The 12,173-nt window shown below is 44.2% G+C and overlaps 1 protein-coding gene across 1 annotated transcript; it reads right to left on the bottom strand.

The window, feature by feature from the left end:
• Positions 1-1,286: 1,286 nt before the first annotated feature.
• rbm44 (RNA binding motif protein 44) lies at positions 1,287-11,705 on the bottom strand. The gene is made up of 16 exons (XM_064944791.1): positions 11,546-11,705; positions 10,052-10,100; positions 9,666-9,772; positions 9,373-9,447; positions 8,790-8,853; positions 8,533-8,660; positions 6,920-8,256; positions 6,768-6,829; positions 6,455-6,634; positions 4,668-4,889; positions 4,273-4,538; positions 3,913-4,098; positions 3,692-3,759; positions 3,372-3,445; positions 2,920-3,181; positions 1,287-2,760 (listed from the first exon to the last, which is right to left on the bottom strand). Exons 1-16 carry the CDS (start codon positions 11,703-11,705, stop codon positions 2,503-2,505), a joined length of 3,498 nt encoding a protein of 1,165 aa, XP_064800863.1. The 3' UTR covers positions 1,287-2,502.
• Positions 11,706-12,173: the final 468 nt, after the last annotated feature.

Here is a 12,173-nt window from a genome sequence, read left to right on the forward strand (position 1 = left end):
AAATATGAGCATAAAGTTAAACAGTATAGTTTCTTCCACAACAACTGTCTATGCTTAGTCAAATGTAACCTAATCACCTGTTGAGCACATTCAGAAGTCATGTGTCTGTTAAATTATGTTATCACCCGTTAGATACAATGGAGTGTGCGTAGGGTCTAGTTGAACGGAAACGCACTGGAGCAACAAACCGCCCTTGGCTGTCTCTGCCTGGCTGGTTCCCCTCTCTCCACTGGGATTCTCTGCCTCAAACCCTATTACAGGGTCTGAGTCACTGGCTTACATTTGCTCTTCCATGCCATCCCTAGGAGGGGTGTGTCACTTGAGTGGGTTGAGTCACTGACGTGATCTTCTTGTCCGGGTTGGCGCCCCCACTTGGGTTGTGCCGTGGGGGAGATCTTAGTTAGCTATACTCGGCCTTGTCTCAGGATGGTAAGTTGGTGGTTGAAGATATCCCTCTGGTGGTGTGGGGGCTGTGCTTTGGCAAAGTGGGTGGGGTTATATCCTGCCCGTTTGGCCCTGTCCGGGAGTATAGTCAGACGGGGCCAGTGTTTCCCGACCCCTTCTGTCTCAGCCTCCAGTATTTATGCTGCAATAGTTTGTGTGTCAGTGTTTTTCTGAAGTATTTCTCCTGTCTTATCCGGTGTTGTGTGTGAATTTAAGTATGCTCTTTATTTCACTTTCTTTCTCAGAGGACCTGAGCCCTAGGACCATCTGCCCTGAGGTCTCCTTGCTGTCCCCAGTCCACCTCGTTGTGCTGCTGCTCCAGTTTAAACTATTCTTCCTGCGGCTATGAAATCCCTGACCTATTCACCGAATGTGCTAACAGTCCCAGACCTGCTGTTTCAACGCTCTAGAGACAGCAGGAGCGGTAGAGATACTCTGAATGATCGGCTATAAAAAGCCAACTGACATTTACTCCTGAAGTGCTGACCTGTTGCACCCTTTACAACCACTGTGATAATAATTTGACCCTGCTGGTCGTCTATGAACATTTGAACATCTTGGCCATGTTCTGTTATAATCTCAGCTCATGTAATCAGCACCGCTTTAACATGCGCAGTAATACCCTATGGTTTACACCTCACTGGCCCGGCTCAGTAGATTATTCAGTCTAGTATTCAGCGATCAACAAAACCTGGAAGCTTGCACCATCTGCTGGCCATTGAAATGAAATGTGAGAATTTGCACGATAAAGAGAGATGTAAGCCTATGCATGTTATACAAGCACATCAAGGCCAGCTGGGGCTGAGAGAGAAACTCAATTCACAACCCACACAACATACCAAACTATAGTCTCTTTTATTAAAGCAACAATATCCAAACTGAAATTATACATCCAACAGGCTAAGTACAGTGCCTTCGGAAAATACACGGTGGTGGATGCGTCATGTTATGGGTATGTTTGTAATCATAAAGGACTGGGGAGTATAAAAAAATAAATAAACATTATGGCATTAAGCACAGGCAAAATCCTAGAGGAAAACCTGGTTGTCTGCTTTCCACCAGACACTGGGAGATCAATTCACCTTTCAGCAGGACAATAACCTAAAACAAGACCAAATCTACACTGGAATTCCTTACCAAGAAGACAGTGAATGTTCCTGAGTGTCTGAGTTACAGCTTGAAAATCTATGGCAGAATCTGAAAATGGTTGTAACAAAGACCAACAACCAATTTTGAAAAGTATAAATGAGCAAATGTTACACAATCCAGGTGTGCAAAGCTCTTAGACTTACCCAGAAAGACTCACAGCTGTAATCACTGCCAAAGGTGCTTCTACAAAGTATTGACTCAGGGGTGTGAACATTGATGTAAATGAGATGCTTCTGCATTTCATTTTCAATACATTTGACAAAAATAAAAATCTAAAAACATGCTTACTTTGTCATTATGGGGTATTGTGTGTAGATATAATCAATTTTGAATTCAGTCTGACAAAATGTGGAATAAGTCAAGGGGTATGAATACTTTCTGAAGGCACTGTAGCTTTGTCAATAACAGTATTCTAATACTGAAAGGGTGGACAAAGGGGAAAATGGTAGAATCTGGAAGGATAAGTGAACTACACTTCCAGTCATTATTCAGCAAATTGTCCTGTTGAGAACAAAACAAATGTATTTTTAAACACAACCTACCCTGATATCCAAGAACATTTCAGGTTCTCAGATTTATTTAACTGAAACAGAACATAAAACATTCTGCAAAACTCCTTTGCAATTCTACCGTGATTTGAATTAACTTAACAATTAAATAGTAATTGAACAATTTGCAAACTAAAAAAAATATATTATTTGCACTTTTCAGGTTCAAAAGTAGATAAAACAATTCACTGAGTATTGTAGCAAAAGAGTAGAGTAATAACATTCCGTATGTGAGGAACAAACAAAACAGTAGATAAGTTGTTTACTACATTCAAGTAAATCAAAAGCCTGGCTTTGGGCAAACCTGTAACCTGTGTTTCAACAAAGGCAAATATCAACAATAGAATAGAAAGTGGAGTCCTTATCGTGTCAGCAGGTCAGAGGTCATGTTTACAATGGTCTTGAGAGGCAGGCCACTGAGGAACCCCTGGTGTTTGGCCCTCAGCTCCAGCAGGGCGTCTACAATCCTTTGCCTCCCTGCCTCTGGGTGGCGCAATGACAAATGGGCCATCAGTGTATCGAAGCTACCCATGGTGGCGTAGTGCTGGGGCACACAGGTCCCCGACGCCGTGGGGGAGTCACACACGGTGGTCCTCTTCTGGAGGCTGAGCTGCAGGGGCTGGAGAGAGACAGACGAGAACAGAGACCAAAGACATGAGAAGCAATCATTATTGACCAATAATTCAGGGCGCAATCCACGCATTGCAACAGGTTGAAAACAAATAAAATTCCCATCTACAATTCCTGACTACAAAACAAAAACTGTAGAGAACCGAACCATCAGTGGGGTGGTGATATGGGTGATTCTCCTCTTGGAGTCTTGGGGGCATGGGGTGTCTCCAGAGGACCCTGCCTTGGTGCTGGCTGAGGGACTATGCTGCTGCTGGGTTTGCCGCCCCTGACCCTGGCTCTGGTTACCAGTGTGGCTTGGGCTGCAGATGTGCGCCACATGGACCGTCTGTCCATGCATACTGCACCCGTCCATCTCGCTCACTGCGCTGTCAGCCATCTTTGGACCACTCACAGTCACTATGGCAACTCTGTATGGAACAGAGAGAGAAGGTGGTAACATTGACATGTACTTCATTGCTTCATGTGAGGGGACAATATCTTTATACAAAAGTATGTTGATATTATATTGAAATCTTGATTTAACAGTTAAGCTGCCTTGGAACGCTTATACATTCCTTAACGTAGTTTCATTCTACAGGGTCACTGGTTTTATTTTACCGGATGTTGTTGCCGAAGGTGGAAATGCTCACTTCAGAAGCCTGATACTTCTCAAACCAGAGCATAACTTCTCTCTATGAAGACAGACAGGAGACTTATTAGGGTCTGTTGTCCCCTGGTGGCCAAATCACTCCAACTTTCCCATTTTTATCCAAGATTCCTCAATCTGCTAAATGACTTAAATGTAAATGTAAATGTAAACAGCATTGGAGAAGGTCCAAGGGAAGGGACCTTGGAACTTCTCCAAAACGTTTGACGGAACGGATGCAAGGAATTGAAGATTGATTGAGTTAGAGACATTGTCACATGCTGAGGCTTACCTCCGTTACGTCACTGGGAAGGTCTGTGACACACAGGAAGGAGCTCTGATCCTTCTCCCCAACGACTCCTAAATATGAATTAATGTTTATGAACACTGCCTATGAACTTGTTAGGTGTGGGTTATGAAATTGTTATGAAATCCTTATGTACCGGTAGGTAGTGTTAACGAAAAATACCAAATTATGTACAACGCATATTGAAACATTTCAAACTCAAATACCCGTGAACGAAAAATCTTTAGGGGTATGTCTGTCATGCGGCTTTTCCCCCTCAACCCTATTCTTGCCATTTTCTTCCTCCACCAGGACCTCAGCCAGACCTCCTTCCTTCAGCACTACACCATCAGGCTCAAGGTCCTCCTCTGCATCGAACCACGCCTCGCTGGAGTTGTGGTCTTTGGTTCCACCTGTTGAGTGCGAGAGTTCTGAAATCCAGGTGGATCAAAACCAGCTTTGCGAACACTATGGAACACTGTAGTGCAACGTATTGTATGTTTATAAATTCAATGCGCCAATGTGTTTGTATCAATCCCTCCCGATTCAAATAAACCATTGATGAATGAATAAACAGGTCTCATTACCAGGCCTGGGCCTCCGGTTGACCACAGGCTGCTGGATGACCACTTTCACAGATCTGCAGTCCTCAGCCTTTGGGTTACCAACGGGCCCTTCTGCCTTGATCCTGCCAACCATCCCATCATCCTGTCCAAGGACTGATAAAACAGACTGGGACAGACTGGGTCTGTTTAACTCTCCATCACCACCTACACTGGCGTCGTCGACACGGGCATCCTCTACCTGCAACTGCTGGGAGCTCCTACCTGAGGCACTGGAGGATAGAAAATATCTTAAAAACAGCCAACTTCATTCACTCACTCACTCATTTTGCAATTAGTCAAATACATACTCAGACAGAGCATTTCCCAAAGACTCGTCAATTATCTGAAAAGGGGAAAAACAACGATGAGATCCACACTGCATAGTACAAACAAAATGTACTGAGAGGAAGGAAGGGCACCAGAGGGAATTTACATGCTGGGGGACATAGCTGGTCCCTGAGGTGATCCTCTGGGAGTCGACAGACAGGGGCCTGAGCTGGTCCAGGGGTATACCTGACAGGACCCGTCTCCTCATCTCTCTGTAGTCTACCTCCAGGACCTGCAGCACTGTCACCAGGCTCTCAGGAGGGCCCTCAGTCCTACAGGGGGATGGGGATATAAACTCAGCAAAAAAAAAAGAAACATCCTCTCACTGTCAACCGTGTTAATTTTCAGCAAACTTAACATGGGTAAATATTTGTATGAACATGATTCAATAACTGAGACAAACTGAACAAGTTCCACTGACATGTGACTAACAAATGGAATAATGTGTCCCTGAACAAGGGGGGGGGGGGTGTCATTAAGTACTGCAATGAATCTCCTCCTCATGGACTGCACCAGATTTGCCAGTTCTTGCTGTGAGGTGTTACCCCACTCTTTCACCAAGGCACCTGCAAGTTCCTGGACATTTCTGGGACGAATGGCCCGAGCCCTCACCCTCCGATCCAACAGGTTCCAGACATGCTCAATGGGATTGAGATCCGGGCTCCTCGCTGGCCATGGTAGAACACTGACATTCCTGTCTTGCAGGAAATCACGCACAGAACGAGCAGCATGGCTGGTGGCATTGTCATGCTGGAGGGTCATGTCAGGATGAGCCTGCAGGAAGGGAACCACGAGGGAGGAAGTCTTCCCGGTAACGCACAGCATTGAGATTGCCTGCAATAACAAGCTCAGTCCGATGATGCTGTGACACACCGCCCCAGAACATGACGGACCCTCCACCTCCAAATCGATCCCGCTCCAGAGTACAGGCCTTGATGTAACGCCCATTCCTTCGATGATAAATGCAAATTCGACCATCACCCCTGGTGAGACAAAACAGCGACTTTTTGCCAGTCCTGTATGGTCTAGCGACAGTGGGTTTGTGCCCATAGGTGACGTTGTTGCCGGTGATGTCTGGTGAGGACCTGCCTTACAACATGCCTACAAACCCTCAGTCCAGCCTCTCTCAGACTATTGCGGACGGTCTGATTTCCCTGGCCACATCTGCAGTCCTCATGCCTCCTTGCATCATGCCTAAGGCACGTTCACGCAGATGACCAGGGACCCTGGGCATAATAATTTGTGTTTTTCAGAGTTAGTAGAAAGACCTCTTTAGTGTCCTCAGTTTTCAGAACTGTGACCTTAATTGCCTAGCGTCTGTAAGCTGTTACTGTCTTAACGACCGTTCCACAGGTGCATATTCATTGTTTATGGTTCATTGAACAAGCATCGGAAACAGTGTTCAAACCCTTTACAAATTATCTTTGAAAGACAGGGTCCTGAAAAAGGGACGTTTCTTTTTTTGCTAATACTGGAATGATAACATAGGAATAATATAGCATTGGTTTCCTGGATCCAGATTAAGCCTTTCCTGGACTAAAAACAAAATGTTCAATTAAGAGGATTTTTAGAGCTGCCATAACAGGGTAGGTGTATGCAACAACTACATGACCATTATAGTGCCTAACTGATCAGCAGGAGAGATGTACGATCAGATAGAAATAACTCTAACAGATATATGTCCAATGATCTTTTGAACTCATTGAATAAATCAATGAGTTTAATCGTGATGTGCCCTGCTGTCTACTGTCCCTTACCCTAGACATAAATTATGTACGACAGTTCTGCACAACTTTGTAAGGTGCCAAGCTGTCATATCTCCTGTCCTGTCCCTTACCCCAGGACCAGACGGTCACCCTCAGGTGAGGTGTAGTAGCGTCTCCAGCAGTGCCGTTGGCACATCCCATACTGCAGGGCCAGCAGGTTCAGCTCTGCCCGCGTGGCACGCTGGCCACAGTCACATTTCCCACGGTCCGCGTTGTCGCAGCCTCTTCCATCTCTCACACCACCTGCAGAGCTGATACAGGGAGCGACAGACATAGCCATGATCAGCACCTCAGCATATAGAAGAATAGAACCATGGATATTTTCACAATCTCTCTAAAAAAAAATGGAAATGGAGGTATAACAGAATGAAGTGTCTGAAATACCTTGCCATTTGCTCTTTCAGCCCTTTCAGTTCCTCTTGAGAAAATTTCAGCTTGATGAATTCCTTAAGACATTTAGATATTGAAGAAAAGTATTTCAGTAAAAAGGAAATCTGAATGATTTACAAACATTACAGGAGGAGCATTAACTGTACCTCAGTCAGATACTCCAGGTCTGCCATGTGGACTTCAGTGATGACAGACTTGTCAGTTGTAGCTGTGCCCTGAGTTTGTGTATTCTGGTTGCAGCTTGTTAGACTGTGGTCAATACCAACCAACACATGTTTAGCGACGGCAGGCCAAGTATTTGTTGAATGGTCGGCTGTGCTTAGCCTGGCTTCTGTGACCCGTGAAGGCGGGAGTTCAAAAGTCTGGTTCAAATTGACTAGCGAGAACGCAGACATACCGTTCTCATGCTGTGTGGTGGTGACAACGTCCGCCGATGCCCCACCAGGGCTTATTGACAAGAAGGACTCCTCATAGATGGACAGCTCCTCTTTCTTCAGGGTTTGGGGTGCACTGCGACTCTCTCTAGACCAACCAGACTGGTCCATCTTGGTTTGGCCTTGAGGGGGTGTCACGTTTAAGTCAGGTGTCCCCTCATTACTTGCTTTATACATGAGAATACTCCCATCCTCTTTCATGAGGCTCCGGTAGTCGACACAGTTATTCTCTAGCTCGCATCTCGAGGCCTCTTCCTCATTTGCTAGGTTGCCGGGGCAGTTGTCATAAGTCCAATCACAGTACTCGCTGGACACCATACTGCCTTCAGGTGGCTCCACCTCCACTGCGCCGCTAGGCTGCTCAGTGCTCCCCATGGTGGCCATGAGTGATAGTGAGTCGTCGCGGTCCGGCTCCGCTAACTGGCTGGTGTTGATGCTGGTGTCGTTCCACTCTGTGCGGTCCATCCTAGTGCTGTTGAAGCTGTAGTACTCTGGAGGAGTCTCCCGGTCCAACATGGGGAAGTCTGCCATCTGGTCATGCATTGAGTTGGCCATGGATTCACCCTCCTGGCTTTCGATGGCAGACTGGCTCAGGGTTTTTCCTCTCTGGCTTTGTATCTCCAGCTCCATATCCAGAGATAAGCTAGTCTGGGCAGACGGATCCTTATATACCACCACACTACTGCAGTTGTTGCCATCCTGCCACCGCCCTTCCTCCCACAGCTGAGAGAGCAGCTCGACCTTGGAGAAGTGCGCCTCTTGTTGGCCTGGAGAATCCTCTGTGGCTCCAATATGGCTGTCACTGGTATCACCACAGGCTGACTGGAAGCTATCCTGAAGGTTGACCAGACAGCCCACTGTTGTGGATGGGAAGGTAGTAGTAGTAGTAGTAAAGGACTGAGGCTGACATCCCCTGAACTGTTGCACTGCTCCTGCTTCCGCCTGGTGGTGGGCTTGGACTGACTGGACTCCTCCGTGCCCTGAACAGTTGAACAGATTTAGCTCCTCCTTCACGTTGTTGGGAAGAAGACCTAACTCTTTCTCCTCTTCTATGAGGAAGACAACAACATGGTTGTATCAAAATAAAGAAACAGAGCTAAATGAAAACAACTTGTGCTGTGGTGGTGAAATCAATGGAACTTTGTGGGATTCATAAAGTACTATTACTTAACTGCTAGTGTGGAATGAGAGACATTTAATATTACCCATTGACTGTGCACTAGTATACAACTGACTATGAATGGGCATGTTCCTTCCAAGATAGCAAATCTGTCCACACAATGCAAATATTACAGTCTGATTTGAATTCTGATTTTAAACCACACCTGACTGGCATGCCGGGATCTCCTTATGGATAGGTGTGCCACATCGTCGGCATATTTTAGCTCCTGAAGAACAACTGGTTCCACAGTTGGGACACTGAATCACACCATAGAATGTGGGCCTTCTGGATCTGAGAACAGCAGAAACCATGCTAAATTTATGACAATTGTTATTTTTCCTCTAGTCAACTACTGGTTGTAGAATCACACCTGGTGACCAACAAATGTAGTTATCTGAATTGACAGGAGAGAACACATACTTGTTTAGGTTTGACGACATCGTCTGCGTAACAGCAGGAGGTTTCCAGCAACCTCTCACCTGTTCTGTACACAAAATAAACATTTTAACATGATCAAATATAAAGTGCTATAAAAGTATAATACAACTATTAATTGAGTAAAATATACAGAGTAAAGACAGTTTACAGGTATATGTAATTCTGATATATAGGCTATTCTTTCTCTGGGACAGTGATGTACCTCCATTTCACAAGGCCCCCTGCAAGGTTTAAGGGGCCATGTTCTCAGAAAAATGTATTGTAATTCTACACATTTTGCCATGGGACATAAATAAACAGTTGCTGTTTTAAAGCATATTTCCTGCAAATCTACACATTTTGCCATGGGGCAGAGCAAGAGTGTACATTTTTATAACTAATCTCATGATATTCTACACATTGTCATGAGGCGGAAAGAAATGTTTGCTGTTTTAAAAGCTAATTTCCTGTTAATCTACACATTTTGACATGGTTTATGATGTGTTCATATGCTATGAGCACTGGTACGCCATTCAACCAGGGTTACAACAGAAAACAGTTAAAGTCAAGCAAAGCCATAACTCACGTTTCACATAAACCAGTTGTCTGGCTACGTTCAGAGCTGGATGCCTCTGCAGAAACCGATGGAGTCCTCCTTCCTCTGTGGAACAGAAAGTTGAAAGGAAAGAATGAATCCGTGGCTCTGTTTTCACTGACTACAGAAAGTAGGCTGTCAATAGGATTAATATTTTACAGGCAATTGGCGGCACTGGATAGGGATTCTATACAACTGTTTTGTAATTTGACGGCAAAACTATAAGGACACCATTGGGAGTTTTTGTTTGTCTATTATATAACCTTCCCTGGTCACTACTGTACCTTGTATGAGCTTCCTGTCCTCCACAGGCAGCGATAAGTACCAACCCAGCAGCTTGGGGTCTGTCAGCTCCAGGAAATGGGTGACTTTCACCAGGTCAAACACAGACCTGTAACATGCAGAGTTAGACCTAGGTTGCTTCCCAATACGCCAAACCTCTCCCAAAGTATGCACTTGCATACTCCTATTCTTGAATTTAAACGCATTGGATTGGTGTAAGTGTTGGCGGGACAGAATTCCCACCATTATTGAAACCATGACAGGGAGTGTGTGCAAGTTCACACTTCAGCAGAAGGGTTGAGAAATGGGATGCACAATAGATTTAATGTTCATGATTCTCACATTACAGCATAAAGAATGTGCTGGGACTAATAGACATGCTCTATACCTGTTGAGAAGGAATTTCCTGCAGTCCTCTATCGACAAAGACGGAGGGTCTGTATTGAGGTAAAGGCACATTATTAATGCATGTCATTTACCAAGGCAATGAGGGAGAACATAAATGGTTTGGACATATGTTGTAATGAATTTGTAAAGCTCAAGTTAAAAAGTGAAAGTGCATTCCAATGGTTATGAGTTTTGGGTTGCAAGAGGAAGCATTCCTCTTGTGCTTAATTTTTAAATAATTTAACATTTTTCTCCCCAATTTCATGATATCCATTTGGTAGTTACGATCTTGTCTCATTGCTGCTACTACACAATGGGCTCAGGAGAGGCGAAGGTCGAAACATGACCGGACAAGCCGAGCTGCTTTAAAAAAAACACTGCTCGCTTAACCCATAAGCCAACCTCACCAATGTGTCGAAGGAAACACCTTTCGACTGAAGTCAGCTTGCACACGCCCGGCCCACCACAAAGAGTCGCTAGAGTGTGATAAGCCAAGGAAAGCCTCCGGGCAAACCCTCCCCTAACACCGACGGTGCTGAGCCAAATGTGCACCGCCCTATGGTGCTCCTGGTCACGGAGTGCTGTGTGACAGCCTAGGATCGAAACCCAGGCTGTAGATCCAGTGCCATAAGGCGTCAACATACTTCAGTTCAGCTGACACCTAGCCGAACGTGTGTGCTTGCATACTCTCTTAAAAGACCTTCACTTTAAAAAAAACAGCAATAGTACTGTTTGTCCATTTTGAGACACCATAGCCAGTATACACTTCCTCAAAATAGTCAACTAATCTAAGATGACTCAAGAAATCTAAGTTGCACAATTTTATATCCAACTAAGAGGTTTGATGCAGTATTTCTCAATGAAAACATTTGCATGAAAACGAGTCTCTCGTTGAATGACGAAGACTTTGAAGAATACCTACTGTTGACCAACCACCAACTCATTTTCATGCACATTCTTTCATTGAGAAATACTGCATCAAACATCTTAGTTGTAAAATTGTAAAAGTCCCAAACAAACAAAAACATAAAATAATATATGCACAAACCCTTCCGAACTGTTCTGGCTGGGAAGCATGGAACAGACACCTTTAGACGGCTGCACCACTAGGAGGATGGGGTTTTAAACAGTGGTTTTAAAGCTGCAATTTGCCATTTTTTTGGTGACCTGACCAAATGCACATAGAAATGCTAGTTATAAATCTGTCATTCTCATTGGAAGAAAGTCTACATGAGAGATCTGTTATAAGTGCTCTATTTCTGTACTTTCATTTTTGCATATTTTACTTTCAGTTTTGTACACCAATTTCAAACAGCTGAAAATACAATATTTTTGGTTTACATACATCACAGCGGTTTAGTATAGTACTATGATTATCCAATACTTGTTTTTTTTCACAAACGAAGTTAGGCGAACTATTAGAATTTTTGCAACCAGAAAATGGTGGCGCGATTTCTGCATACTGCATCTTTAAAAGCACTTCCCTCTGACTTACCAGCCAACCCGTTCATTGCATTTTGAAAGAAACGTTGGTCGCAAGGTACCATATGCATCTGAATCATCCCTGATGCATAGGGCGTTTGAGAAATATCTGATGGACGCTGTGGCTCCGGCGACAGAGACAACGGCATGAGCATTGGGAAGGGATACCACATGTTCTGAAAAACATACAATCAACTATCAGATGGAGCTGACGCACTTTGACGAAGGCCATAAATGAATAGATGCGGTTTGAATATGTGGACATAACTAGTCATTTAGCTATTAATAATTAGCATTTAACTGAGTAACTTAGATTTATTTGAATATGAACCAATTAAACTAGATATGGAAGCCTATTTATAACAGTCCCATGACATTACTAAATATACCCTGACGCAGGTAAACTTTTTTTTTTTACAGGTGTTTGCAATACATTAAAAGCAGCGACATTCTAGCTCTAACTAACATCACTGGAACGAAGAATAACAAGTAGTGTGTCGATAAATATTGACAAATTATGCTGTGTCAATTTACCTTGGTCGAAGTGGGATTATGTTGTGAAGCGATTATTTAAAACATTGCACGTGCACGCCACTGTCGATTGATTTTTGAGAGCCAATCAGGTTCTTCGACATCGAAAC

This window comes from Oncorhynchus masou, chromosome 29 (assembly GCF_036934945.1).
Source record: "Oncorhynchus masou masou isolate Uvic2021 chromosome 29, UVic_Omas_1.1, whole genome shotgun sequence".
Lineage (NCBI taxonomy): Eukaryota > Metazoa > Chordata > Actinopteri > Salmoniformes > Salmonidae > Oncorhynchus > Oncorhynchus masou.

What these genes read in the sequence shown, in the direction of transcription:
- rbm44 (XM_064944791.1), bottom strand. Translation starts at nt 11,705, where the DNA reads ATGTGGTATCCCTTCCCAATGCTCATGCCGTTGTCTCTGTCGCCGGAG. An exon ending in AGGAAATTCCTTCTCAACAG is followed by an intron (nt 9,773 to 10,051) that starts GTATAGAGCATG and finishes TGCATGTTACAG; the next exon opens with GTCTGTGTTTGACCTGGTGA. An exon ending in TAAAGATTTTTCGTTCACGG is followed by an intron (nt 3,760 to 3,912) that starts GTATTTGAGTTT and finishes ATTCATATTTAG; the next exon opens with GAGTCGTTGGGGAGAAGGAT.